Here is a 27,722-nt window from a genome sequence, read left to right as displayed (position 1 = left end):
GCCTTGTTACGACACTTATCTCACTCATACCCAGCTTACTGCTGCTGGTTTGGTGCCTTTCTGCTGTCAGATTTCAGAGAAGCATTGGAAGAATCTTGATACTTGGAGATACAGGGTTTTCCTTTTGCCAAATACTTTGTCCTTTACCGGGCTTTTTCTAGGACTTAATGCCTTAGGAAAGCAAAGGAGATAAAATTTCTTCTTCATGCTTGAGTTAGGTAATGTTACATTTAGAAGTGTGTTTGTATTTGCACATGCAGTTTTTCCAGTCTTCCCAATGTAAGATAAATATGGCCTAGAACACAAACGGATCAAATCCATTGAATTGTTCTTTAAAGGTGTAATCGAATGACTGTACCGTAATCTGTTGTAAAGGCTTCCAGTAAAAAGAAAAAAAGATAAATGTTTAAATGCAGTTCGGTTACGACCATAAGGAGAATGTGCTACTTCGCTTGTTTTAAGCTGGTCAAAAATGCAAAATGTTTGTTATGCCCAGTTGAGTATAAAGGTATGGAAAAAAAATCTTTTTATACAAAAATGTTTGTGAACATAATTTGAAAGTTGTTCCCTCAAATGCTGATTTTTAGGCCACTTGCAAGACTGATCAAAGGCTTGCAAGGCTTAGAACTCACTGTGTACACGTGCAGAAGAGGAAAGAAGAGGAGGTCAAACATTTTGAGGAAAATACCGATTGGCTGCATCGAGTTGAAAATGAAATGCGCCTCCTGGGTCAAGATGGTTGTATTCCAAAGGTAAGATGAATTTCATTTCAAGGGCAGATTTCATGTGTTTTAGACAACATCTGATTTTAATAGACTTTTTTTTTTTCTCTATTAGTCTTTCTTTTACTCATGGCTTCTGCCATTTTTCCAGGGTGTTTTCAAATTTTAGTGTTAGCTGTTTCTGTTCTGCCCTAAAAACTTCAATGTTTGTGCAAGTATTCCTTATTCATGAAAATATACAATTACATACTAAAATGCATGTTAAAGTGGATTAAGCATGCTATGGCTGAGCTGTTCAGATGGCTGCCAGAGTGTTGATCCTGCTTGTGGCCATACACTTCTAATCTTGCTTTTACAGTAGCTCCCTATGCTCATTGAACCACGTGACAATCTAATTCTTAGCCTGGCCAAAAAAAACCCTTTTTTTTTTTTTTTGGAGGGTGCTAGAGGAGGAGTGGGAAGGGGGAAAGAGCAGTTGTCTGCCAAGTTTTAGTCAGTAGACTCAGCTCAGTGTGGCCTGAGCTGGCAGAAGGGAAGCGATGAAGGTCTGTGCAAGAGCAAGAGGAAAAGAAAGGTTGTTCTTCCCTGCCTCTTAGTTTCAGCCAGTAATTGGAGTGGCTTAAATGATCGTGTAATAAGCACTTATGTGGCTCATATCATGGATTATATTTCAATACCTGTATTTTTACTGGGTTAGTAAAATGTGTTGATACTTAAAAAGAAATTAACTTAAGATATTTCAAAGGGGATACTGGCATCTCAGGAAGACGACTGAATACAGTTGAAGACTTGTCCTAGACAAGGTCACTTAAGTTTAGATGTGGAGCAAGTACACAGGAAAAAAGGCAAACATATATCAAACGTACATTTGGGGCATGCATAGATAAGCATATGTGCGTGCCTGTTGGAATCTAATGCTAATTACAGTATACCCACAATTGGTCAAAGTAATCTACAAAGCAATATTCATGCGTGTAAATAAAATTCAGTCAATTCATACTTCTCTACCATAAAACTTCATTATATTATAATAATATAGGTGTGTTCCATTATTAATATTATTTTTACTTTACATTTTAGTTTCTTGCTACCAATTTTCAGTTGTCAGTTTCTTTTCTTACTAATTTCCCAAGGAACTCAGTAAAGATCTGCGGTGTTGCCATTTAAACCTAGAAATTAAGGACCTGAAAGCCCAGATAGAGCACATGTTATCTCTGGTGTCCCTTCAAGTTCAACATTATAAGCAGACAGAAAAGTAAGTACAGTTTCATAGCAGACACTGTAAGACTTCTATTCTGACATTTGTAACTTCAGACGGCATATATGTAGAATTTAGTTTTAGCTGAAAAAGAAGCAAGACTTTTCTTGAACTTTTTTTTCTAGATTAGAATTGTTTTTTCTTAAGCAAAACCGTATGTTAAAAAAATAAACGCTTAATAAATCTTGGTCTGTATCTACCATTGTTTAACAGAAACTGCAGGTATATTCTAATGCTTCTTGTTTCTATTTCATTTTCTTTGCATAATTTTTACAAATTGTTCAATAGATCAAGGTGTCTTATTTTAGTCTTCTGTGTTGAACAGCAGTATTGGGTTTTTTAATAAACGTGTTCTTTTAATTTCTTGAACTGTAGGCATTAATTTACTTGTATTAAAAAATTTATAACTTTGATAGAGTGAAAACAGCTGAATTTGGTTGTAAGCATCAGCTCTTTTTCCATTATCTATCTTTTGAAAGTGTTGAGAGACTAGCTTTCAGAGTGTGACATAAGGAGTAGGAAGTAATTGCAAATCTGTTTGGTAAATAAATATATTAAATTTGTAATAAAATCATTCCCAAGTGAAACAACCAGCTTTTCTTCTACCTTTGGAGGAAAGGCTGTTGCCATAAGCATTACAAAAAGTAATATGTAAACCTGCAAAAATGAAAGCAAAATTTTTAAAGCTACATTGTTATTGCAGTTATATCTTTGGGGTTTTATATAGGTATCCCTTTCCCTATTGCTTGAACCTACTGTTTAGTCTTGCAACTAACTGCACAGTTAACGAATGTCTGTATTCAGGTAGAATTTCTAAACTTATTGTTACTTTAATTTGGTCTACAATTGTGTGTGGATCTTAGTATATTCCATTATTTAGGTAAAGTTCCTAGTATCTAAACTTATTTGCACGAGGCTTCTAATAAGGTTCTTTGCACATCTAATTGAGATGTGCGTGGCTTAAACCACTTAATTTGGTTTATATTCTTCTTTGTTTATCTGATGCTTCATTTTAGAAAGTCAGAATTCAGTCAAGATCTATACTGCCTATATTTCTGTGGTGGTTGAGGGTCTGAACATCTTGGACACTGAGGAAAAACTATACCTAGTTAATGCTTAGAGTGAAATGCAAGATTTTGCAAAGGAAAAAATCACTCTAGTCGTGAATATTTCTTCTCAGTGTCATGGTGTTCCTGCAAAATAAATTAAATTACACAGCAGAACATGGCGGGGGGCTGGGGCCGAGGGAGAAGGCACCACCACCACCCATATTCCTAACAGTGACAGTGCTGGTATCAGATTAGTTATGATTTAGTCATATTTATCTTGCTTGTTGTTGTTTTACAGAGTGCTAGTTACTTTGCTGCCAGTTCTTCGCAAGCAATACCTGACTTTGAAAGAAGCTGGGTTGGCAAATAATTTAACTGAGACTGAATTTGGGGAGGTTGAGCAGCTGATTGAAAGACAAAAATCAGTAGTTTGGGCAGACCAAACTGAAGAGAAGGAACAAAATAAAAACCATCAACTAGAGTTGTCATCTGTCTTTGTATTCCCACAACTTGTGCACAGACCAAACACCCCATGCCGTAAGTATATGATTTGTTCTCTGTTGGAAATACTTTTGAATATCTCCCGCAAGAGCTGTATGTCATTCATAAACACAGTGGATGTACACATCTGCAAATCCTGAAGCCAGCTGCACAACTGAGCCTCAAGACCCACTTCCTGTAAGTTATATACCTTACTTAATTGGATATAGGAAAGAAATTTACTTTTGCAATGGCTAGACACACTCTGCCAACAGGTAACTCCCTCCCTTTTCTTGTTAAAAAGTACCCTGTGTATTAATGTTCCTAGGTCCTATGAGTATGATTAATAATTCCATTTGATTCTTTAGCATTACATTGATGGAAAAGGAATCATTGTGTTAATAAGTATTATTCTGTTAGCAATTTGATATGTTAAGCAGTTACTACAGTTTTGCACAGTTTCAATTAATAGCTTTGAGGGCGATGAGATTTCCCATAAATTAATTGCAGGTTAACTTTGAATCAATTTAGTTCAATATTTTGTAAGTTTATTTTTTCAAGAAATGAAGGATTCGCCATTTCTACCAGGAAATTCACTGCCTTGCTGTATCCTCATGGCCCCACTTTCCCCCCATAACTCTGTGTCGCTGGCTTTTCTTCTTTCACTGTAAAGCGAGTTGCTCTGGAGCGTAGCCTGGGTAAAAAGAGATGAAGAATCCTTACAGAAGGCACTGTTCTGACTGGTGACAAGCAAAATCTCGGCCTGACAGTGCAGCTGCTGTGGGCCAGTGCTTGTATCTTATCCTCTGGGAAGGCAGCACTCGCCACACTGGGGCTTTCTGGTTGCAGTTAACAGTCCAAAACACTGAAAGACATCCATGGGTAACAAGGGAAAATCAGATACATAATACTGCTTCAGCTTCTCAAAAGGGAAAAGCGTTGACTCCTGTGAAATGGTTTGCAAACTTTCTTTTCCTTCTCTGAAGGCTTGCGTGCTTTTGTACTTCCTATTCCACTCGTGCTAGTCAGGGATTCAGTAAGGTTAAAAGCAGTTGTTGCCCATTTCTCCTTCCCACTTGGAGTGAGGGTAGTGGACCTCAGCTGATTATAGTGTTCTTCCACTCTGCTCCATTCTCATTTCCCATATAGAAAGAAATTGGATGTGATCTTGGCTTGCTGGCAATCTTTTGGAAAATCATGGCAGTGATAAGTACCTGTGACATTCGGTAGCATTGTGTTTCTTACGATGCTACTGTCATACCATAATGGAAATATATTCTGCAAAGCTTTATGAAAGGTATTCAAATAAAAGGTAGTTATTTTCTTTTCTTTTATCCTCTTTTCTTAAAAAAAAATTAATTTTAAAAAATGGTTTTCTAGTCAGATTACTCTGTTATGGCAAAGCAGATAAGCAAAGGGTCTGGAGGTTGGGTTGTTTCCTGCTGTAATTCATCTAAGAATTCAAATACTGTAACATTTTATTTCCAGTGGTAGAACACAAGAATCTGAAGTGCTAGAATTAAGTGATTTTTTTGTAATAAGAACTGCTTATTTCAAATGGTGTTTCATGCGTCTATATATGCCTATATTTTCACTTATAATTTAAACTGATTATCTGCTTGAAATTTGTCATTTTTAATATATAAAAAAACCTAAACTCCTAAAAATGGCATTTATAACATCTTAAGATTGGTTCTGTGGAGGTGTAAGTCTGCCTGAAGAAGGAAAGAAATACAGACTTCTCTAAACCACTTGTAAATTAAGAGTTCAGTTCTCATGTGCCATGGAGTTTTAAGTTGGAGACTGGTGTTTTGTATCTGCAAGACAAACATGAAGCCATGCTCCTGACTGGTGGTTATTTTATATCATAGCCATATGGTTTGTTTTCCTTTTAGAGGGACTTTTTCTTTTTTTTTTTTCTGGAAGAGTAGGTAGGGAGACGTACCCAAATACAGGTAGAAAGAAGTCACCCACTTACAGTGCTTTCATTTATTTATTTTCCTCTGTGGAGCACAAAATAAATGCAGTGAAATAGCTCTTCTACCACTGTTGGTTTGAATTACCATTTGAAATATGTTGAACTATGTTATGGAAATCAATTGTGCAGAATGTATATAGCAAACTATTAAGAAAAAACATAAATCAGGAAAAATAATTAGCATGGGGAAAAGTATAGTACAAGGGCAACATCGCAATCAGAAATAGGAAGGATGTAGTAATTTCTTTTTTACTTTAAAGATGAAATAAATTATTCAAGAATCCAATTCCTTTTCCCTAAAGTCATCTCAGAAGTATGCTTGGCAAATGTTAGCAAGAGCTGACCTAAGAACTTAGTGAACAAATAAAAGGGAAGATTTATACAAATCCCTCACACCTTGGTTGCACTGATATTATATTATTTATGGTTTGTTCAAGATGTTAGAAAGGAAATAGTGTTTTGCACCAAGATGAAAAAAACAAAAACCACAAACCAAAAACATGAGCCATGTGCTACACAGTGGTCATTATTCCCAATAGAAAAATAAGTATTGCACATATAATTGCATGGACTTTAACTTGTCAGCAGGAAAGAGCAATGAAGTTCATGTCTTGTGATTTGATTCTTACTTTCCATGTTGTAACTTGAGAGCAGCAATTTTTTTAGATCTCACATTTAATATAAATGTCACCTTGTGTTAGTATCTTAGAAGTTTCTTTTCTAAATAAACTGGCTGAGAGGGTAGAAAAGTTAATTTGTGGCAATGTAATGTTTCTTTCATATGAAACATAAGTCTGGAGCATCTTAGAGGAAGAGTGTACTAGGTCTGCTGGTAACAAATTTGTGATGTATTGCTTTTGAACCTAGGTTAACATGTATTTGAAAGAATATTTTTTGACATAAAATCCCTCTGCAAAAATGAGATGCTACTCCTATAGGAAACAGTAAGATTTAAGAGGAAGACAGAAATTCCTCTTCAGTGTAAGTTTATGAAGTTAATTACATGTCTTCTATCAAGTAAAAAGTATTAAGGATGTGTGTACTATCCTTGCATTATCTGTATTTGGAAATGTCCAATTAATTAACAAACTACAAGTGACTGTTTAGTCACCATGCATTTAAAGTAGTAGCAATGCAGAAAAACACCTGTACTTGAAAGAAACTACTGTATTCTGTGTCTCATAAAACAAGAGCCACTAATCGTTGCATGAAACTTTTTTTTTAATGACACTAACCTTTTGCCGGCAGTCCTTTTAAGCAGAACTGTGATACTGTTTTAATGCAAACAAATCTTTATTGAGTGTTTTAACATAAAACTTGAAGCATTTTAAGTCACATAAATAATTTTTCTGATTGTAAGCCCTGTCCCCAAAAGGCTGAAGCAGCTAAATTATATCTATGGAATAGGAAAAGCTGTGAAAGCATGGCCTTAACTTCTCGTGGATTTCTTGAGAATTAACTACATTCCAGTAGCTGATGCTGAAGAAGGAAGTCAAAGTAGTAATCGATATGGAAAAAGAATCTAAAAAGAGTAAAGGGAAGGATAGCAAAGGTGAAAAGGTAGGGATTTTTATTCCAGGTTTTGTTGAAAGTCTCTTAAAGAAGTTTTGAAAAATAAATTCCAAATGAGCTTACTTGATTGTATGAAGTGGGTTGGATATTACCTTGTTATAAGAACCTTATTTCTGTCAGGAGTTTCAAAATACCGAATAATTTCAGCTGTATTCCAGTAGCACATACATCTTGGTTTCTAATAAAGATTCCTTCCTTGGAAAGGATCTCCTGTGTATTAAGTAATATAAAGTCATAGTGGGAAAGGAAAAGATGAAGACATTATCTAGCCGTTCATTTAACATATGTTTATACAGTTTTCAAGATAGTAAATTCTTGTGCTTAAAAAAATCTGATTTTTGGTGTATGCGTTTTGGTAAAGCTTTTAGTGCTTCACTACAGGAATAGACCTCTTTATATCTTGTTTTTCCTTTAACTTCGAAAGCTTTAAACACCACCTGTAAAATGGCTTGCTCTGAGAGTCAGAGGTGTATGTTACTAGCTGACTGTTAACCAACAACCTCATCCAATCAAGTAATAATTTAGTCATCTGTCTACACTAGCCCTACCATGGATACTAGAAATAGCTTTTAAAAAATTCTCGATTTGTCCCAAGCTAATCTTTCTTGCTCGTCAGATTTCTTTAGACAGTGCTATATTAACACAGGTATGCATGGCAATTAATTTGATCTAACAAACAATTGTTTTGCAGTGCATGCTAAAGCATTCTAAATGTAATGATTCAAGGAGTATTTTGTAAAGAACTTAACAGAATATCCGAGTCTTAAATTTCTGATTGCGCTTATTGGATGTGATTTATTTTTTTTTTCTACTACCAATACTTCGGGATTTCTAAAATAAAATACCCTCAAATTTAATGTAAAATGAAACATTTTAATATTTGAATTGTCATTTAATTTCAAGTTAAGTAAAACCAAATTTAAAGTATTTGCACAGCATTAATTTATCCTACTGAGTGTACTCATCTTATGCTGTTCTTGGTAATTTAATTTTTGTTTCTGAAAATATGACTGAAAGCACATTACTTTAAGAACGTCTGCTCTTGCTCCCTTTCATGGTGAAGCCTTAACATGAGCTTCCCGTAACATGTTTTAATCATACTTTCTACTCTATATTATTAGAGAAGATATTTTGGAAGCAATTGTTTCATCAATCTATACTTCTGTTTCTAAGCATCCACCCATGCTATTTGTTCGACCATAATTATAAATCAGAATTGTTGTTTTGTAGAGGAAATGCTAGTTTTCCACTATCATTTTTGTTTACAAATATGTTAACATTTTAGATTAAGCTTGTGTATGCTTCACGAAACCATATATGTGCAACCTCAGGAACAATTATTTGTATCAAGAAAAGCACAAGCTCTGAAGACATGTTCATCTAAAAATGTATTTGTGCCCCCATGCTTGAGTGTTGGTTAATGGAGAGCCATACAGTATTCATAGAGTACGGACGGACATGTGGAGACCTCTGACGGGTATTTGCAAGTATTTCTGTGAATGGGAAAGTTCTTGGCATTGTTTCAGGCATCCCATTTCCAGAAGCCTTACTGTACATTACCATTGAGAGAATGGAATTGATTTACAGGAGGGGTGTGTGTGTGTGTGTGGAAAAACCCAACCCAAAAAGCATCCATTACCTCCCCTTGTCACAAACATCCGAAAGTAAAGCTAATGTATTATTTTGCATGGCAGGAAAAATTGGGATGCAGTTGCATGTAGTAAAAGACTTGATTAAAACTAGGAAAGGCATGTGTCTTGTGTGTAGGAAAGACTTGTCTTCTATTGAGCAGCGTTTTCACACTGTCCTATATGACTTCTAAGTATTATTTTTTTTCTTGTAGTACACCTGACCACTGGGAATTGCAAAAATGCAGCGTGGATTCTAGCCTTTTTCAGTTCACGGCAGCTGTTTCCAAAACTGGTCACTGCAGTGATGCCTTGGGTCGCATGAATATTAAATAATTGAAATACACTCATTAGACCTCATTTGCAATTTGGAATTCCATGAGTCAGTTGTTAAAAGAATGAAAATGTATGGTTAGTATTGTAATTGGATCAATCATTTGTAGCCCAGAAATGTTTATTGAAATGAATACATTAATATTTCATTTCCCTTTAGCAGAACAGCCTGCTAGACTTAATTTAGCACAGTTTCCAGAAATAATCCCCTTATGTATGTATTAACATGAGTTCCAGAAGAAGAAAAAGTCTTGGCCATTATTTTGTCCCAAACATCAATTAGAACTAACCCAATTCATCAGGGTCATTTTGTCATTGAACCCTACTCACTTGCTGGGACTCTTGTTTTACAGATTCTGCATTCTGCTTTTCATGTTAACTCACAGAGCTGTAAATATCTAATAATGCTGGGTTTCTCTCCTGAATCTGCTTTTCTGAGTTGTATTTTGAGACAGATAATACAACAAACTCATGACCAAAACCACCTCATACTTATTTGATGGAGGGTGGTTGGTCAGTGGAGGTTGACTTTTATTTCTAATTTACAATTGAATTCCCTAAGAAAAATAGTATCTATCAAGGATTCTGACAATTATCTTTAATAATCATCGACCTGAAATCAAACATGAGCAAATATGTGATCTGTTCTCTAAAAAATATTTGGTATAATGCTTATTTTTAGAGAAGCATTGTAGCTGTGAAAGCGCTAGCTAAGGAAATAAAACTTGTAATTTTTTTCCTTTTAGGCTAGTCCAAGTTAACTGTGGGTATTTCAGTAAAGCATATACAAAAATTAATCACTATATAAAATAAAAAGTAAATAATATCACCGAATCACGGTGATCATTCTGATGGGAAAGATGGAACTGGCCATAAAACGTGAAGCAAATAGAAACCATAAACATTATAATTTCCTTGCCGTATTGTGGAACAGGTTTGGAGATTTTCTTCAGAGTTGGCATGTGGCTTTCTGTAGAAAAGTAATGACAATGCTTAACAATTAGCGTTAGGCATCCATTCAGGAACTGCTTAGATTTGTTCTTTAAGAAAATATGAATATAGCCATACTTGGTCCACGCCTGCGTTGTCTTTGGTACCCTGCACTTAGTGGCTGGCCAGTAACATGCTCCCAAGACAGACAGCAATACAAGACCAATCTAGAGTCAGCCGACTTGAAGTTTCCAGTTCCGGTGCGATGAGAAATCCCATCGAACCAATTGTAGGTAATAATTGTCAGTAGGTATCTTTTAAGTTTGTCAGGTCTGTATTTTGTAAACCGTGTATGTTGACGGGATCTGCCACGCAGCAAGTTGAACAGTATAATTGTTCCATGGGATGCATGGATTGCTCTTACTATTAAAATTAGTAAGTGATATGCATAGGGCATCTACTGTTTGTTACTGCAATAAATAAATAAATTCCTCATTAACCTCCTCTGTGAGATTTTACTAACATTTTATATTACCTCAGCTGTTCCTGTTGTCTCTGTTTTCAGTGTTTACTCATTGGAGTATGTAGGCAGTAAAATAAAGCATATGCTAAAGTATGTAACATCTACATACATTCCACCTACAAGCACTCAACAATATCATGTTAAAATTGAGTATCCTGGGAGAAAGCATTGTATGAAATTGTCATACGAATACTTTGGTTTTAGTAGACAAGATCTGCTGTGAAATGAATGTGTCTTCTGCGTTGCTTGAGTACTGGAAGTTCATATTTGCCACTTGAAACTTTCAAGTCTTTTGTTCTGGAACCTTTCCCCTTCTTGAATAGGAGTTAGGGGAACTGGTTCTCCCTAGTTGTAGCTGTCCCGTTGCAATATAAGCCATGTAATGACCGCATTTTTCAAAAATAGTTTGCTGAATTGTTCAGTGCTTGTTTACACAAAACTATGCTGAAGTTGTATGAAGTCAGTATTTAGGACAGGCAAGGTATGGTGTTTCAGTTTCAGGCATACTACTTTGTGTCAGCTTGAGTATTAAGTTTTCTCTTTTGGTAAGAATTTTTATATATATATAAACTTGGAAACATGTCTGTGAGTAGCACTGGTTTTAATAACATTAAGTAGCCTTTGAAGTACTTGAAAATAGCTTCTTAGAAAAAAAAATTATTTTTTAAGGAGAAGTGCTTTTGATAGGACCATGTGAAGTCATCTGAAATCTACAGGAGTAGTGTTTTTGTAGCAGCTACTGTTACCTGAGCCCATTTTATTTGAAATTCTCAATGGCAGCTGTTAAAAGCACCTGCAAAAAATGAACAACCAGTTTCAGTATCTTGCTTCCTTATTAAGACAAAAATAAAAACACTGGCATTCCTTTATTTTGTAAGATTAAATGTTTTTCCTGCTGTATTTATATTTATTATATCATAACTTCTTGGAGCTATATACTGTAGAACAGCAAGCTAACATGGAACTGGGGTGTTGGGGGTGTGTGTGACACATTCGGCTTACGTTATTTAGTGAAATCTAGTTAAATATGTTGCTGGTGATGTTTTTATTTACTTTTTTGTTTACTGTGTTAGGAGCAATTAAATGCTTTCACAAAAAGCTATGAGAAGGGACACTTCTTGAATATTTTATAGGCTTTCCAACACTTAATGGGCAAGAAAACCTAGTTTTGTTTTACCTTCATTGTAAAATGAGTTTTATTCCAGAAATAGATTTTAAAAATAGGCCTGGGGTTTTACTGACAGCTTATATTTACCCTTATAGAATGGCTGTAACTGTCTTTTTATTAATGTACTTGTATTACAGTATGAAATACTGTTCATAATGATGAAATTCAACAAATTATTAATGTTGTGGCAACAGTTTTGTGTTCTTTACCTATTTAGTTCATGGTTTGAATGCCTGCATTTACAGTTAATTTAAAAAGGCTTCCAGTATTTAGTCCTGGGGAAGCTTCTAAAACTTGGCACTCTTAGCAAAATGTTTCTCCATCAGACTTCCTTCCTAGGAACTTTAGGACATTAGCAAAACCTCAGTGTCTTACTGTAAGCAAACTTTCTGAAACTGGAACCTCTCTGTCCTAATGTAACAACAGACAAACAGAATTCTAACCACTATTTTTCCCGAAACGCACACTGTCAGACACATATAAGCAGGAGTAAAACTTAATAAAATGATAATTTAAAATGTGTCCTGAAGTGTTTTAGTGGATAGTTATTTCAAACACTAGAATGGAAGCTTATTCTTGTATTTAAGAATATAAGCTGTCAGCAAATCTTTAAAAGGAAGTTTTGGTCTCAATTTTTGGTTGTGATGACTAGAAAATATATTTCTTGAAAGAAAGACATGTTAAGTCTCTTACGTAGAAGAGCAATATTGTAGTTAGGAAACCAAAGTTAAAGAGTAATCACATTAATAAAGCATAGCATTGTTGATAGCATCACAGAGTCCATATTGGAAATGGTTCATAAGTAACTTTCTTGCCTGTTACCAAAAAAATGCTTTCAGGTCTTGGAGAAAAATGTCGTCGTTGAATTAGGTCTGTATTATTTTGATTAGAGGTAAAAATTATTTGGGGAAAACACAGGCGGTGTTTTACTACCCTTTCTATTTCACTGCTCATTGAGGATATTCTGAATTAGCTTAACGTTTAGATTACAATCAAACTGCTGTGTCTCAACAACTTGCTGTGCTTCCCCTGGTGAATGCTGACTGTCGATTAGGCTAAGACTAGGTATGAGAAAATAATGTATTTTGCATTTTAACAACATGTCAAGTAGTCCTCTCAGGCTTGAGTTTTTCCATGTCTGTTTCTTCAGACCTGAAAAAAGAATAGAATTGTAATTGTTCATGTAATTGTCCAGGCATCTTTTTCCGTAAGCGGTTTAGCTTGAATTAACCTCCTTTTATTGTTTATGCATTGTTGGATAAGATGTTGCATATTTGTTGAAGCATAATAGTTTAAGCATTGTTCTTTGTGAAACTGATCCCTTGAGAGAGGAATAAATGTTTGCTTAGTTTTTTCCGATGGTTCTATTATTGAATTAAGTTCTGGCAACATAGAATAGATTTGTGGCCTATATATTAGCATCTAATTTACTTGCTACTTGCACACACTTTGGTGCTACCCACTCCATCTGCCCAGAAGAGCTCTAGGTCTCGTGTTAGTCCTGAAAACCTTTTCTGTCTCCTCACAACTATCATTTGTATCTTTTGATGGGGCATCATCTCATGTAGCTGGGCATGAGGAATCCATCATATGGTATGTCTAGTTCCAAAGTGTGCACAAAAAACTGGTGCTGAGATCATCCTTCAACCTTTGACTGCTCTTCTTCAATGAGGGTTTTGTTTGGACCTTTGCCTCAAGCCATCTGATTTCTGTGGGCATCAGGGAGCTGGCATTCTTAAAAGTTTCTTGCTTATGGCAAACTGGGTTGCAACTGGGCATTGAGGTCAGAATTAAATGGGCTGGGAAGTGGTGAGCAGTCAGGGAAATGGCTACAATCACTTAAGCTTTGCTTTGTGTAAGAAATCAGATGGAGGGCGTGTGTGGAATAATGCAATACGTATGTGGCTTTAATCAGTTTTCCTCCTCTTCAAAGAATTTTTATGGAACAGCTAAAATGCCGTAAGTGTTAACACATGAGAGAGAACTAAAGAAGCATTCAGATTAAGGAGTTGAAACTAACTTACTTTGAGGCAAAAACAGAATGGAATTTCAGAAGAAATATTTATCAACAATGTTATATGAATACCATAGTTAATGGCTGAGTAACTTGTAGCAGTTTAAAAAGCAGGAGCTCTTTTTGCAGTTTAGTTGCTCGTAGGAATGGAGTAGGCAATGCAGAAAGGGGAAATGTGATGCTGCGGCTACCAAATGAAATGGGGCCAACCCTTAGGCATTTCAAAGATAATAGGCTTTACGTATTTTTTTTTAATTTGCACTGAAAGTTAAATATAGAAGCACTTGGATTTGACGGCCCTTTGCTACTCTTCATTTCTTTAAGAAAAAGTATATATCCTTTTTTGTTATTAACTACTTCAGTCACCACTAGCCTAGCCATTTGAACAGTGGTCTGTGTCTTAAAATGATTCTCTTCTACTGAAAACCTGAATAAAAGAAAGGTTTCTTTTTGCCTCTTACTTTGGCGATTGCCATCATTACCACCTGCTTGGGAGAGAAAAAAAAAAAAAAAACAAAACTATGATACTTCCAAACCCCAGTATAAACCAGGATGAATGGGAATGGCCAGTTACTGCTGCATTGCTTGCTTTGTTATTTTTAAGGGTGGGGGTTTTACTGAAGAGCCTTTTTCCCACAGTTGATACATTGAGATGACAGGATCCAAGTAACTTCTTTTCTCTTGTCCAAAACATTCTTCTTGTATTTGCAATGTCAAATAATTTTTTTATTCTAAGTGATTCTATGACCTTCCTTTTACAAGAGTCTCTCCCTCCTGCATAGTGTTTGCTAGGAAAAAAACTGACTGTGACCGGGGGGCAGCTGTAGATTACTGTTAGTACCATCTTAAATGAAGAGTTGTGTCATGATAATATGATCATTTTCAATGCTCTTACTCTTCAATTCCCTGTTGTCATGTGTCATATCTTACCTGTGATTACTTGTAGCATCTCTGGGATTAACTATATCGGCCTATGCAGATTTGTAATACTTTGAGTGCCACAGAACAAATGCTACCATCTGGACAATGCTGCAATAGAAATAATTTCAATGATCAAATGAATATGTAAAAGAAATAAATACTGTTTGTAAGAATTTCTGCTAATAAACATTTTAACAGAGGAGGATAAAAAGCAAGACTTAAGTGGTAAATATAGGTTAATGTGCTAACCATTGATACCTATGTTGCACAGGTACAAATTTTGGCACGCCATCACAAGAAATGAATACAAATACACAACAAATAACAAGATATGCAGTACCACTACAGAAAAAAACCAGGCGGAAGCTGATGGGCTCTCCAGTCACAGCTCAAACTCCTGATGCGTCCAAGCCCTCCAGTCTCCATCATCTGGAAGATTCTCTTACCAAGGAGGTCCGCCCTATTGTCTATACACCAGAATTTTGCAGAAAACCAGTACAAAGCTACTGTACGCAGGCTGTGGTAAAGAAAGCTTTGCACCTTGCAGGCCTTCAAGAAGCTGATGCATGTAATATAGGTATGCCAGTGAAAAAGACAAGTAGTATGGACTACACATGTGATGTCCCAAAGTGCGATGAAGCTGACATGGACTCAACAGTAATTCTCTATGAAGGGACAGGTGAAACAACTGAAACATCTATTGACTCGTCCATGAAGGAGGCGCAGCCATGCAGCGATGTCTTTCTACAAAGGTATTTTCCATTTGCATGGGCAAGGAATGTTACCCAAGCGATTTAATCCTGTTAATTTTCACAGCTGAGTTTTTTCTATTGGTGTCAGTTTTATCTGTAAAACCAACATTTTGAAAATCAAATCCTCCATTTTAGTCGGCATCAGATTCAATTTTGCCATTACTTAAAATCAGTGGTATGTTGATGATGACAGATGAAGTTGAAAACTTATCCTGTGTTACAAGATACGTACCGAAAAGAAAATACAACACTTCTGAAATTTTGTGATGCTTCAGGCAAGTTAGGTTTTCTCAGCCTTACTTTTCTGGTCTGTAAAATGAATCCTTAACCTCCTGGACACTGAGAGATACCATTGTTAAAGGGGCCGTATATGCATGAAATTCTGCAAAGCTGCCTTAAGTAATATTATTGAAACAAATTTCCAGTATTTTTTTCAATGTAACATTTATTTACAGCTTCGCTTGACTTCTAACCAGAATAGATTTTACAAAATATAATTCCTTTATTTCAGGCTTGATCTCTTTTCCTTAAAAAAAAATAATCATTCTTCAGCACTTGAGAAGCCCTCATATATGGCGATGACTTCTGCTGCTGAGAGAAAAAGAAAGGTATTAAGGTAAGTTTAAACTAACTCTTCTATACAAAAGAGTTTGTATTCATTTTTTATGTTCTCACTTTAGCTTCGGTGTTGCATTTGAAATCTGAAAACCTCTTATGCAAGTCATCTGGGCCTAGATATGAGATGTTCTGAGTCAAATATGTTTGGCAATTCAATTTTATTTTTTTTTTCTTCCTGGCAAGCTGCATAGAATCTATTTTACTCTTTGTTTAGGAACTCTGTTTTATCAAGTGCAAATAATATGGTGTCTCCTGTATCTTCTGTCTACTCAAAATACAAAGATGACCTATAATTCTGAAAAGAGAATTTCTCATCATCAATTAAAAATCACTAATTTTTTTGAGAATGTTATGCCTTTGCTGAAAGACATTAGAAACTACCAAAATAGAAAGTGAAGAAAACATTTAACAATACTTTAGTGGCCAGTGCCTTTGTTTTTCTAATAATTCAGGTCCAGTCTCAGTTACTATGACTTCATTCTTGTGCTCTGCTCTGGGAAGAACTCCCTCTTCTGTTTTACGACCTCAAAAGAGCCTTGTTAGTAGAAGATCTGAAACTGAATAGATGCTAAGTGGAATTGTATTCTTGTTTGGTTTAGTTAATCCTTAAATACATTAACAATCAGCCTAGTACTGAAAAAAGAATTTTTTTTTCTTTTTTCTTTTTTTCTTCTTTTTCGAAAAGCAAAAGTTGATACAACCTTTTTAAAATCATACTATGAGTCACCTGTTGCTAGACAGTGAGTAGAGCTGCTACCTCCTAAGTCTTCTAAAGACTGTTTCAAGATTGTTGTAACAAATTCAATAGAAAGATCACAGGATATGGAAGAAACACAAGCATTTTTTTGGTTTATTAGCATCTTTGAGATAGCAAATCTTCCTAGATCATAGATCTACCTGATCGAATTTAATGTTCCTGTTCTAATTGTCATTCGTTATTTTTCTAAACTGTTTTTCTAAGATGAGGAATAAACTGTATTGCTCTAGGATGAGAAAAGAAGCTCATCTCACACTTCCCATTTTTCAAATGCTTGATCATGAATTTGGCAAAATAAATCACTTGCTCTCTGAAACTGGGCTAATTATCTAGTTTTTCTTAGGGAGAGGCATGGGAACTTTTGGAGCCTGATTTATCTTACCTTATGGTAAATGTTCTAAGATAGACTTTAGGAGTACTGTGTTTGCAATCATTGTGTAATGATTTCCAAACTTAGGTGCTTTTCTCTTCCCAAAAGACTAACTTTCTGCTCTTTTTATCTCTTTCCTTCCATGTCTCAAGCATGTATTTCCCAGTTTCAAGGTTAGAATAAAATTACAGGAAAATTGCACAACTTTTATTCCTTTTTGGGGGATTATTTCTTTTCTCTCAGACTGCAAACACTGTAAACAAAAATTCTTTATGGTTTTGTCTAGTAGTTTGTGATGAAGAGAGGGAATGAAAGCTGCTTATTTGCTCTTACTTCTCAGATAGCACCTACTTTCACTTCTCTTTGCTTTTTCTCCTTTTTCTCTCCCACGCTTCTCCTGTTTGAAGTAGTTCACTCCAGTCATTCATCTACTAACATTAGAATAAAAATATAAATTGCAGGCATATTCTGCACATTAGAAATATAATTTGAAACAGTCGTATGGCTAGGACAAGGGATAAAAGACAAGTCAGCCACAATAGAGAGGCTGCTTTTACTAAACAGGATTATGTTCTTATTGGCATAAGTCCTCTTACAAGAAACATGCGTTAATAGGACTGGCACAAAACAGGTCTTAGTCTTTACAGATTGCTATATATTTCCATTTAGGCAGAAAGTTATTATCAAGAGCAGTAGTGTAAGTTAGGGGGCTATAAAGTGAGAATAATACAATATTGTTAGGGGAATGCAAAAAAGCATAGGAACTTGGGACATAAATAGAATTAGCTTGTTAATGAGGCTGTCATACAGAGTGGAATTGGGGAAGCTAGCAAGGCAAGCGTCAAAGGGTGAGATCAGATAGGTTTATAACTTTCACTGTAGATCTAAAGTCCATCATATAAAAGGCTATAAAGTATAGAGGTTTTGTCTCAATGAATTTGAAGCTATAACAGCTTTTTTGCAGCTTAGCTGAGAAGTATTCTCTGCTATGAAGCCACCTCCTCCGACTGTGTTGGAGGCCATAGAAAAAATATTGTAGAAATAAAAAAAAAGTAGTTTGTTCAATAAACACAGCCTGGTCATTTCAAGGATTTCATACATGAATTAAGATTATTTCTTAGTACAGTTTGTGTGCAAAGACCACCAAACTGGCTTCTGTAGTTTCCAAAAAAACTGTAGGATATCGGTTTGCGTTCTAACGTAAGTGACAACATTAGTTCTTATTTCCACTGTTGAAATATTCTTGTAAATTTTTAAAAAGGAAAACGGGGAATAATATCCATATATATACATCATAAATAAATTAGCTTATTCTTTGCATTCCATTACGAATTACCAGGACTGGATAATAAAGTGATTAAGCTACGTTACAGTTGTTTAGCCCTTGCAATGTAGAAATACATTCAACGTTAACTGAAAGCAAGCTCTTTTCTGCCTGTCTTTCCAGTTCTTCATCAAACACTGCATTAGGCAGCCTGCAAGACCCTGTTTCCGCAAAACGCATTCGGCAAGATGTCTTGATGAGCTATAGAGCTCTAAGAGTACCCAAAATGGCAGGTAAGTGTCAAAGCCTGGATGTGTGACACGGCACTGTTAACTGTGATTGTACAGGAGGTTCAAAATTAAGGTTGATATTCAAGGTTTTGTCAATTTAATATCATGTGTTGCTGTGATCAGTACTAAGCTATTGGTTTGAATAGTAAATCTATTCATAACCAAAAAAATCTGAATCTCTAAGCAGTTACCTAGATGGTATCTAATAAAAACTCAATTAATACGACAAGCTGGTTGGAAAAACCTTTTCCCAAGAGTTATGGTCTTCCACCAGAAATTCCACCAAAAATTTGTGTACTTTTTGAGAAGTTTGATGAACTTTATGACCAATTTTATCTTTGCCAAGTGTGGTTTATCAAGAAATAAAATCCTCTAGTGATTTCCATACCTGTCTTTAACTTCTTGCTTTGTTTTATGGCACTATACTGTTTTTAACTTTTTGTGTTGTTATATGACACTGCACTGATTTGGTTTCACAGGTGTTTTTTCTCAGAGATCTATTACTTAAACTTTGGGGCTATTTTGGGCCAACACAATAGCTGAGGAAAAATTCTTTTAAAGCCATATTTAGGAATTCTTTTGCTAATAATAATAGTCAGGTGGTACTCTGTGAAAGCCTGCTACAATTACATGGCTTCTCTCTGAGGTATATAAATCTTTACTGTAACATATTCGGTTACAAATAATTTTTTAGTAGATGTGCACAAAGGTCTTTTGTTCACAACCTTCTAAAAACCTCTGCCTTTTCCTAGTGCATGGAACTAAGTTACCTGGCACCTGCAGCAGGTTATAATGCATGGAATACCTAAAATTTTTCCTTTTATCTCTATGCACTTGTCTGCTTTTCTCTGTGTTCAAAAATGTGCTTAATGATCTTTGTGCAACTTCTTGGGCAGTTTAGATGCAATCAAAGATGGCTTAAAGTTTTAGTCTGCTGTTTTTATGCAATAGTCCAGCCGTATAGCTTTTCCCACTGGCATAGGCGATATGCCAGTTTTACAGCACATAAACGTTTATGTAAGAGCTGATGTGAGGGAGCAAGTACATATGAATACGTATTCTCCATTCATGAGAAACGTTGAAGTTCTGTTACATTAAACTTACTGAAAAGTGTAGATCTGAGGCTAAACATAGTCTAACCAGTAGTTACTGGTTAGTTAGTCAAAGTTCATACAAAGTTACCTCAATATCAATTTCTACTAATAAAGACTGGGTTACGAAGTTAGCAAAATCAGTCACTACTCTGATATTATTAAGAAACTGTGTAATGAAGCACCACATGCTACCTGAAGGGAGCTTGTAGGCAGAGGGGGTCAGTCTCTTACCCCAGATAATAAGCGACAGGGAAAGAGGAAACGGTCTCAGGTTGTGCCGGAGGAGGTTTGGATTGGCTATTAGGAAAAATTTCATCACAGAAAGGGTGGTGAAGCATTGAAACAGGCTGCCCAGCGTGGCGATGGAATCGCCATCCCCAGAGCTGTTTCAAAAATGCATAGATGCGGTGCTTAGGGACGTGGTTTAGGGATGGACTGGGCAGTCCAGGGTTAATGGCTGGACTTGATGATCTCAAAGGTCTTTTCTAACCTAAATGATTCTATGATTCTGAAACACAGAAGAGATTTTTGATTCTTCAGAGTTCAACTGAAAGTAAAATTGTATCTTCAAAACCATGCGTTGCAGGAGAAGAATGAAATATGACCAAATACCTAAGGGAAAGAGCTGCTTTCCGATTAAATAGACAAAGCTTTCTCTAGTGAGTGTGTTAATTTTTCAATACTGTTGTATAAAAATAGTAAGTGTTAATAAAATTTTAACATATTTCTACATTTTTATATAGACCACTGTGCCTTTTTAATAGCATCTTATGTCAATTGAGCATCTAATCATTGGATTTTCTAGGCAATCAGCACACTGGATCACTGAGCTTAGAGTGATTAGGGTTTTGCATATCAAAATTAAGCTTTCAGTAAGGACAAGTAGTACGTCTAAAAGTTCTTAGACATGCTTTGAGAAGGAGATCCAGGTAGGCCAAATTGTGCTTATGTGTATTGAATGAGTGTCTCCTATTTGTTAATAACATTTCTTTCTTCACTAGGAATTAAAACAAGGAAGTGCAAGCAAGAACAGAATGTGCCAAGAAACCTACTGAAAAAGCCTTTCTGAAGGAAATATATCGTTGGGTGTTAACATGAAGTCTTTTGCTTTGCGTTTGTAAGGAAAAAAAAAAATAGGATTTTGCTTTTAGTCTGTCCATATTTCAAGCAGGATTGATGGATAGCAAATGAGAACCCGGTGATCTTAGTTTCCCTCTTGTGAGTTGTTTTGTGTTAAAGGTGTCTCTTTGTAATGCACTAGTTCAGAAAGAACCATTCTTGGAAATAAAAGGATTTTGTTAAATGCTGTAAGATAAGTTCTCTTCTTGTCTCCTGTTAAAGCTTACAAATGTGTTTTGTATATTAACAAGTTAAAGACACTTCATTTGGACTCTGGAATGCAGAAGGGCACAGTGTAACTATTGCTATAATCTTTGTGAATATTTCCCTGTGTTTGACTAACAGATCAATATTTCAGACAATGCAAGTCTTCAAGGGGATCAATGGTGCTGTAATTTCTACGTGCTACTCTAAATTGCTTACCTACAATCAGTCTTACTTCTCTGAGAACATTGTGGTACAGAAGTTAGAAAATTTGTTTTGAACTGCTAAATTATTTTCACTGAAATGTCCTAATGTTAAAATTGTTTTTCATTTGGAAGAAAGTCAAACATGTTAATGTTAAAATGTATTCATGCTTAGCACTAGGATGCCAGTGTATTCCTAGATATGCTATCATGGATACATTCTACCCGTGTACTACCAGGAGGCAGAAAAATATTTACAAAAAGTGTTTTTAATGAAGTACAAAATCTAAATCTTTTTAGTCTTTCTATTCTTAGTCTGTTCCTTCGTTGTAAATGTTTGTTTTATTTTTCAGGTTTTTTAATTTGGTTGTTAATAGGATTATTATGTTAGTTTGAATAAATATTTAGTCTTGATGACCAATGTAATGTGAATTGAACTTCTAGAAATAAATGTACTTTTTTGCCTCTTCTATTATGAAAAATGTCTGCATTCACTTTGACAAGTATTATAAGTACATGTGGTTCATATTGTATCTACTGATAAATTATGAATATTCAGAGACATAGTAGTTACATATAGTTGTATTGTAGCCTTGACAGCCTGCCGACCCTTAGGTTCTAGCGTGTTTGGTTTGTGCAAATGTAAGTGTATACATGAATTTCCCCAAACTAAGGAGAACTAGAGAGAGAAATCCAGTAACTGGCTTCAGTGGTTTAAAATGACTGAAGAAAGAGCTTGCAACCCGATCAGTTAAGCAACGCTAAGTACGCTGCAGAAGAGTGTTCTGGCTTTCAGCAGTAGTAATGGGTTCAAAAGAGCTTCAGAGGTGGTGGTTGTTATTCTGTCACAAGCTTTCCTGTGACAGCAAGGAACTGGACTCCATGATCTGATAGCTTTTATCAAATTGGTTCCTAAAATTGTTTCAGTATTCCAAATGTTTATAGTTTTATTTTTGTTCTTTGTAGTCTTTGGTATTTAGACAAACTAATATAAAACTTCTTCCCTGTTATATCCTCCTAGTTATCAAATGTTGACATGTTTATTCTTGACACATTAAAGAGGTGTTTTTCAGAAGGCTTCAGAAGAGGGATAGCGGTAACTGCCTGTGTAAGCTTCCAGGACCACTTTTCAGAGGAGCAGACAATGTTGCAGAGGCTGACCATCAGGCAAGTTCAAAAAGAAGAAGGAATCATTCCCTGAGAAATAAGCATTGATGGTTAAAAATAATGAGATGAGAAAAACTAAATCCTCCTATTTGCATTCCAAAGGGAGTACAGGTGATATAGTTGGGGTGAGCATAGGGTCACTCTGATAGCCTAATGAGGACTGAGAAAATATTGGCCGTGGAAAAGGTTTTATGAACCAAGTCCTAAACATCACAAAAGCCTAAAAACTAGAATTTGGGACTTGACCACATCTCAGCAAGGTGATACAAGTATCTTCAGTAGAATGAAATAGGGGAAACAAATCATTTTAATATTTCCCTATCACAATAAGCAACAAGATCTTGGAATTAATTTCAACTTAGGATTTTGGCACCTGGCAGAGCTAAAATTGTCAAGATAATACATTTTTGGTATATGGGATTTCTTTCAGAATCCCAGCGTTTAATATAAAATGTGCACAGGAAGCTGCTTTTGTTCATACCGCTTCACATCTGCAAGAGGCATGTTGAGCTTTGCTTATAGATGTAGTTGTAATGTGCATTGCTCCAATAGCATGTAAGACTTAAACACAAATGTTCCTAGCAATTCCGAAAGGTTTTTAGACTAGCTAGTGTATGAAACATTTTGATACACAAAACACAGAACTGATGGGATCTCATCTTTTCTTATTGTGTTTTGCATGCCCCTGAGTGGAATTGATTAGATTGATTTGCAACGCTTCCAGGGACAAAAAAAAAAAAAAGTATGTTGAGAAACTGAACACACAGAGATGAGAAGTGACTCCTGTTCCTATCTGCTAACATTATAAGTTTGTTAGCTAGGTATGTATTTACCATTCATAACTAGCATAAATTAAAAGTTTCCAGAAGTCATAACAGATTGAAGCAGGATTTTCGTATTTCAGATTGCTGTTAATTACTCTTCTGCTCTATTAATTGTACATTTATTGTTACATACTATGAACAGACTTCATAAGCAGAAGGTGCTTCAGAGCACATTCCACGCATAGCGCTAATACAGAATTTTGCAGTGCCCTATAAGTTTTTTGTCAGATTGCTGGTTTCTTCTTAGACAGAAAGCAAAGAGGTTTTGGGAAGCAGAGAGGAGGTATGATATAACTCAATTTCGCTTTCTTGCCAGTCTACATTTCTTGTTACCTGTTGGCCTACTTTTACAAACTAATTGAAGTAATAGTATTTTTCCGAAGTATACATATAATTGATTTCACTCTGTTATACCATGCGGTGTCACATCGTGCCAGATGGGATGTAATGGAATATTGCACAACATAACATGACTCGGGCTGAGTAAAGAACTCTAATTATTTGGATGAATTTAACCTTGTTTAGGGTAAGAGGGGGAAAAAAGCAACAGTAGTTTCAAAATAAATTAATTTGAAGAAAACGTTGTGCTCCTTAACTAGTCTAAATTCTGACATCTTGGACACCTAATACTTCATAGGTACCAAGTGAATCATACTTGCTGTGTGAGATACACGACAACTTTTGTATGTTTGGGCATATACATGGCAGGAGCAGTACTGATCTTGGCTCACTTTGTTTTGTTATTTAATACAGATACCTAGTTTATTTAAAACAAATATTAGCCTTAGTCAAAAATTTAGCCTAATATTCATGGCTTTATCTAATTAATAGACCATTAATGAGTACAGTGCTGCATATCGGCATCGTGGAAAGCAGTCCCTTATACACAAATGTCTGTATTTTGAAAAGGTCATGCTAAATTATGGGAGTTAAAAAAACTTAGAAAATCTGTTGATAGACAAATTGCCATGATGTGGTATCTAGTATATTTTGGAGAAAGGTAAGAAGGAAAGTATTTCGTAACATTAATTCTTTCCAAAAGTTTGTCTTTAGAATATTTCTGAGTATGTTCTGCATTACAGATCTCAAGTCTCTCTTGAAAATATGTCATTGCCATCGTACCCTTGGTGTGTGTATAGTTGAATGTGAATGGTATTGTCTTCATCATGGTAGTCTTCATGATGGTGTTATGAGTGCCCTTGCATAGCTCAAATAGACTTGTAAAATACTTGGAAAGAGCAATGGCAATTTCAATACCATCAAACTAAAGCAGTTGTGAAACCCTCAGTTCCTAAAAATATTGGTGTATACATGGGTGTATGTTGTCCAACCTTTCTTTAGCAAAAAAAAGGTTCCTTTTCAAATGGTCTACATAAGGACTATATCATCTCCTAATATGTCTTATTTTTTCATCTGAAACTGATTGCAATCAACAGGGTTCCCCATGTTTTATGTCTAGCTGTTGTGCTGCTTTGGTTGAACCCCTGTTAGTACAGGCTGGGTTCCTGGTCCCTGGCCAGGCTTTCAGGACAGCTTGCTACTATCAGCTTTTCAAAAAAGATCACTGCACAGTTTTACCAAGAGGTCCAAATTTCCCATGACCAAATGGGCAGGAGACTTTTCTGAGAAGCAATTTGTTGCAAGTGTGAAAAGGATGTCAAAGATCTTGTCCTGCTGGGAAATCCTTAGAAAAACAGACAAAGGCTGTAGGGTATAATTTGTTCTGTGACTCATCTACTTGCTTATTGTCATTGCAGGAAAGTGAGTTTGTAGGAGCTATGTGAAGCATAGGCTTGGGAGGCCGTGAGCATTTGTTACTGGGGATGGAGTTGGATGCAGGAGAAAGAAATACACGCGAGAATGAGAACAATGTTGTTGTCAGCAAGGCTATAGAGGCTGAGCTGTTCATACTGGACTCATTATGTCTTCATAGCCTTTTGCAAAACATGTTTTTTATGACTAATCCCACACAAGTACCATATATTTCAGTCGTTCCTTTTGAGTAACTACTTTAACCTTATGTATAGCTCTGCATGGCTATGCTTCAGTGTATTTGTGCCAAATGCCAAGGCAAGTTGAACGATGATCATGTCTATTGATTTATTTTTTTTGGTAGAATTGTAAGAAGCTTTGCTACCCTGTTAGTGAACAAAGACTCATGCAAACTTTTATTTGGAGACACCTAGATTTGTAGAAGTTATAGGAAAGAGTAAGATTACATGCCAAAATAAATCGTATCCACTGTTCTGCCAAACTGGCAAAGCATGAGAACTTGACTGGGTTATTAGAAGGCCTTTGTAGTGGTAGGAGAAGTCTTCACAGCAGCCTGAAGGTTGATGAGGCATCTGCTTATTAGGACAAATATTTTGGGATATCCTCTACTGAGGCAGCTGAGTCTCTTGCACCTGCAAGTTTTATTACTTTGGCTGCAGAAGATAGCAGGTAGCATTTGGAAGCCTGACAACATAATGCAAAAATAAAGATTTAAGTTAGCAAATTGGTCCACCTTGAAAATCATTTGGACTCCTCAGTAGTTTTATTTCGCTTTGATTGGCTTTCTTAAAATGTGTGTCTGTAAAGAGACATGAGGAAATTGGTTTTAACAACTAGAGAAAATAAATGTTAGAAAATTCACCCGCTAGAAGTATAAAATATGTAGTCTTCCCTGCAGGAAGATTCAAGAGCTGCCTTAATAGAGAGTAGATGTATAATGGTAAATGGCCCGTTTTATTTCTCTACTATGGAGTGCTCTTGGGAGAACTATTCCCTATGTCCCTGTTGCTTTAAGTTTAATTGTGCTATACATATTAGGTCTTAAGGTTTTATGTAGCGTGACTATTGTACGTCTAAGTTCTACAAGGGAGTGATTGAATGTAACATTTCCTAGAAGCTACGGTAAAGCAAAGCAAGCTTTAAAGTGTGTAACTGAAACAATTTTCATTTTGTGGTTTGAATTTTTGGCCTACTTCATTGCTGGCATTGTTTTTAAATGAATACCTGTAGTTATATTTCACAAAGTATTACAGTATGGTGATGAAAACACTGTTTTCCCAGCCAGCTAGCAAATGCACTTAGAGGCTACTGTACTTTGCATTTCATTGAAGTAGTTCGTTCATTTATTTAAAGATGTCTTCAAAAAGAAAAGATATTCAGATAAACTAACTTTGAGTGTTATAGTGGTTCTGTATACTGAAGGAGACTGGAAAACCAGTCAATGAGTTAACCATATGGTTAACATGAACATCAATGCAAATATGTTTAAATAGCTAAATCCCTAGTGTTCATCCCAGCCTGCATCAGGACAGTGACATAAGGGAAAACACCATAGTAATTAGTCTTAACCACGTGTAGGTAAAATAATGTCAGGAGTAACTATGGTGTGGATTAAATTTCTAGACACCAAAAACTGTTTGACCTACCTAGGACTTAGCACCACATAGGTAATGCCTCAAGGTTTATCCATCACTTGAATATACTTACATTCAGCAGCCCTTGTAAGAGGAAAAAAAGCCCAAAATTGTCAAAGAGTATTTAACTGGGGAAGGGAAAACTAAAACTGAGGTAAACATTTAAAAATAGAGGCAGATAAATTGTGAGGTTGTTCTGCCTGAGGTATCTATCAAATCAACCTTTGTGGGGAAGGTTGGAGAAAAAGCAAATACTGAAAAACCCAAATAAAGGACACAGAAGTCAAAATGTGTACTCTTTGATATTGGAAGTAAAAATGGGGGAGCTATGTGTATAATGGGGGGAGGGGAGAAAATTTTAAATGCAAATAAAATGTTAAAAGTGGAAGTTAAGTACTTTTCTACCTGTGTAAGGGCTGACTCATAATGGTTCAGTAAAAAAATAGTCAGGTAGGAAAAGCAGTGGTAGAGAACTTAAAGGAGGTGGAATTCTTCAAGGACTTCCTGGGATATGTTAAATAAGACTTGCTTGTCAGAACTTTTCTTGACAAGAAACAGATAAATTGAGGTTGAAGAGATCAAAGGTACCCTTCTCAAGTTAGCAGGGGCCACCGAGCTGTGGGGAGTGTGGCTGACAGGCTCGAGGGCAGGAGCTAGATGACCAACAAGAACATTTGCAACCAGCGTGGTGTGGGATTGAAGTACAGGACAGAGCTGAGGGAGCAGCGTCTGCTTTTAGTTTGGCAAAGGCCTAAGAGCAAGCTTGCGTACATCAGAGAAGGCTGAGAAGCCAGCGCAAGGTTGTCTGCAAGAAACAGTGGTCCTAAATTGAACAGAAGGTGTTTCTGGTGGTGAGGATAACTAAGCACTAGAACAAGCTGCCCATGTGGTTGTGGAATCTGCCCTTGGAGGTCTCGGGAACCAACTGGACAAAGCCCTAACTGACTTGGTCTGAAATCAGCATTGACCCTGCTTTGAGCAGGTGGCTGCACCAGATGACCTTCCAAGCTCTTTTCCAACCTGAGTGATCCAGTGGTTCAAAGGAATGGGATGAATTGTCTCAAACTGAAGAGCCGG

General features: G+C 36.0%; 1 protein-coding gene across 2 annotated transcripts in view; it reads left to right on the top strand.

Annotated features, from left to right (window-relative positions):
• The window catches only part of KIF18A (kinesin family member 18A), a 42,230-nt gene extending 20,513 nt beyond the window's left edge, over positions 1–21,717 (top strand). For both annotated transcript variants that reach the window (XM_056353328.1, XM_056353329.1), the window contains exons 11-17: positions 588–752; positions 1,856–1,977; positions 3,328–3,566; positions 14,848–15,328; positions 15,840–15,944; positions 18,521–18,630; positions 20,723–21,717. In XM_056353328.1, coding sequence (XP_056209303.1) covers positions 588–752; positions 1,856–1,977; positions 3,328–3,566; positions 14,848–15,328; positions 15,840–15,944; positions 18,521–18,630; positions 20,723–20,790 — 1,290 coding nt within the window. In that variant the 3' untranslated portion in view covers positions 20,791–21,717. The remainder of the gene's footprint in view (positions 1–587; positions 753–1,855; positions 1,978–3,327; positions 3,567–14,847; positions 15,329–15,839; positions 15,945–18,520; positions 18,631–20,722) is intronic.
• The last annotated feature ends 6,005 nt before the right edge of the window (positions 21,718–27,722 follow it).

This window comes from Falco biarmicus, chromosome 10 (genome assembly GCF_023638135.1).
Source record: "Falco biarmicus isolate bFalBia1 chromosome 10, bFalBia1.pri, whole genome shotgun sequence".
Taxonomy (NCBI): domain Eukaryota; kingdom Metazoa; phylum Chordata; class Aves; order Falconiformes; family Falconidae; genus Falco; species Falco biarmicus.
This window is presented reverse-complemented; position numbering and strand designations above follow the sequence as displayed.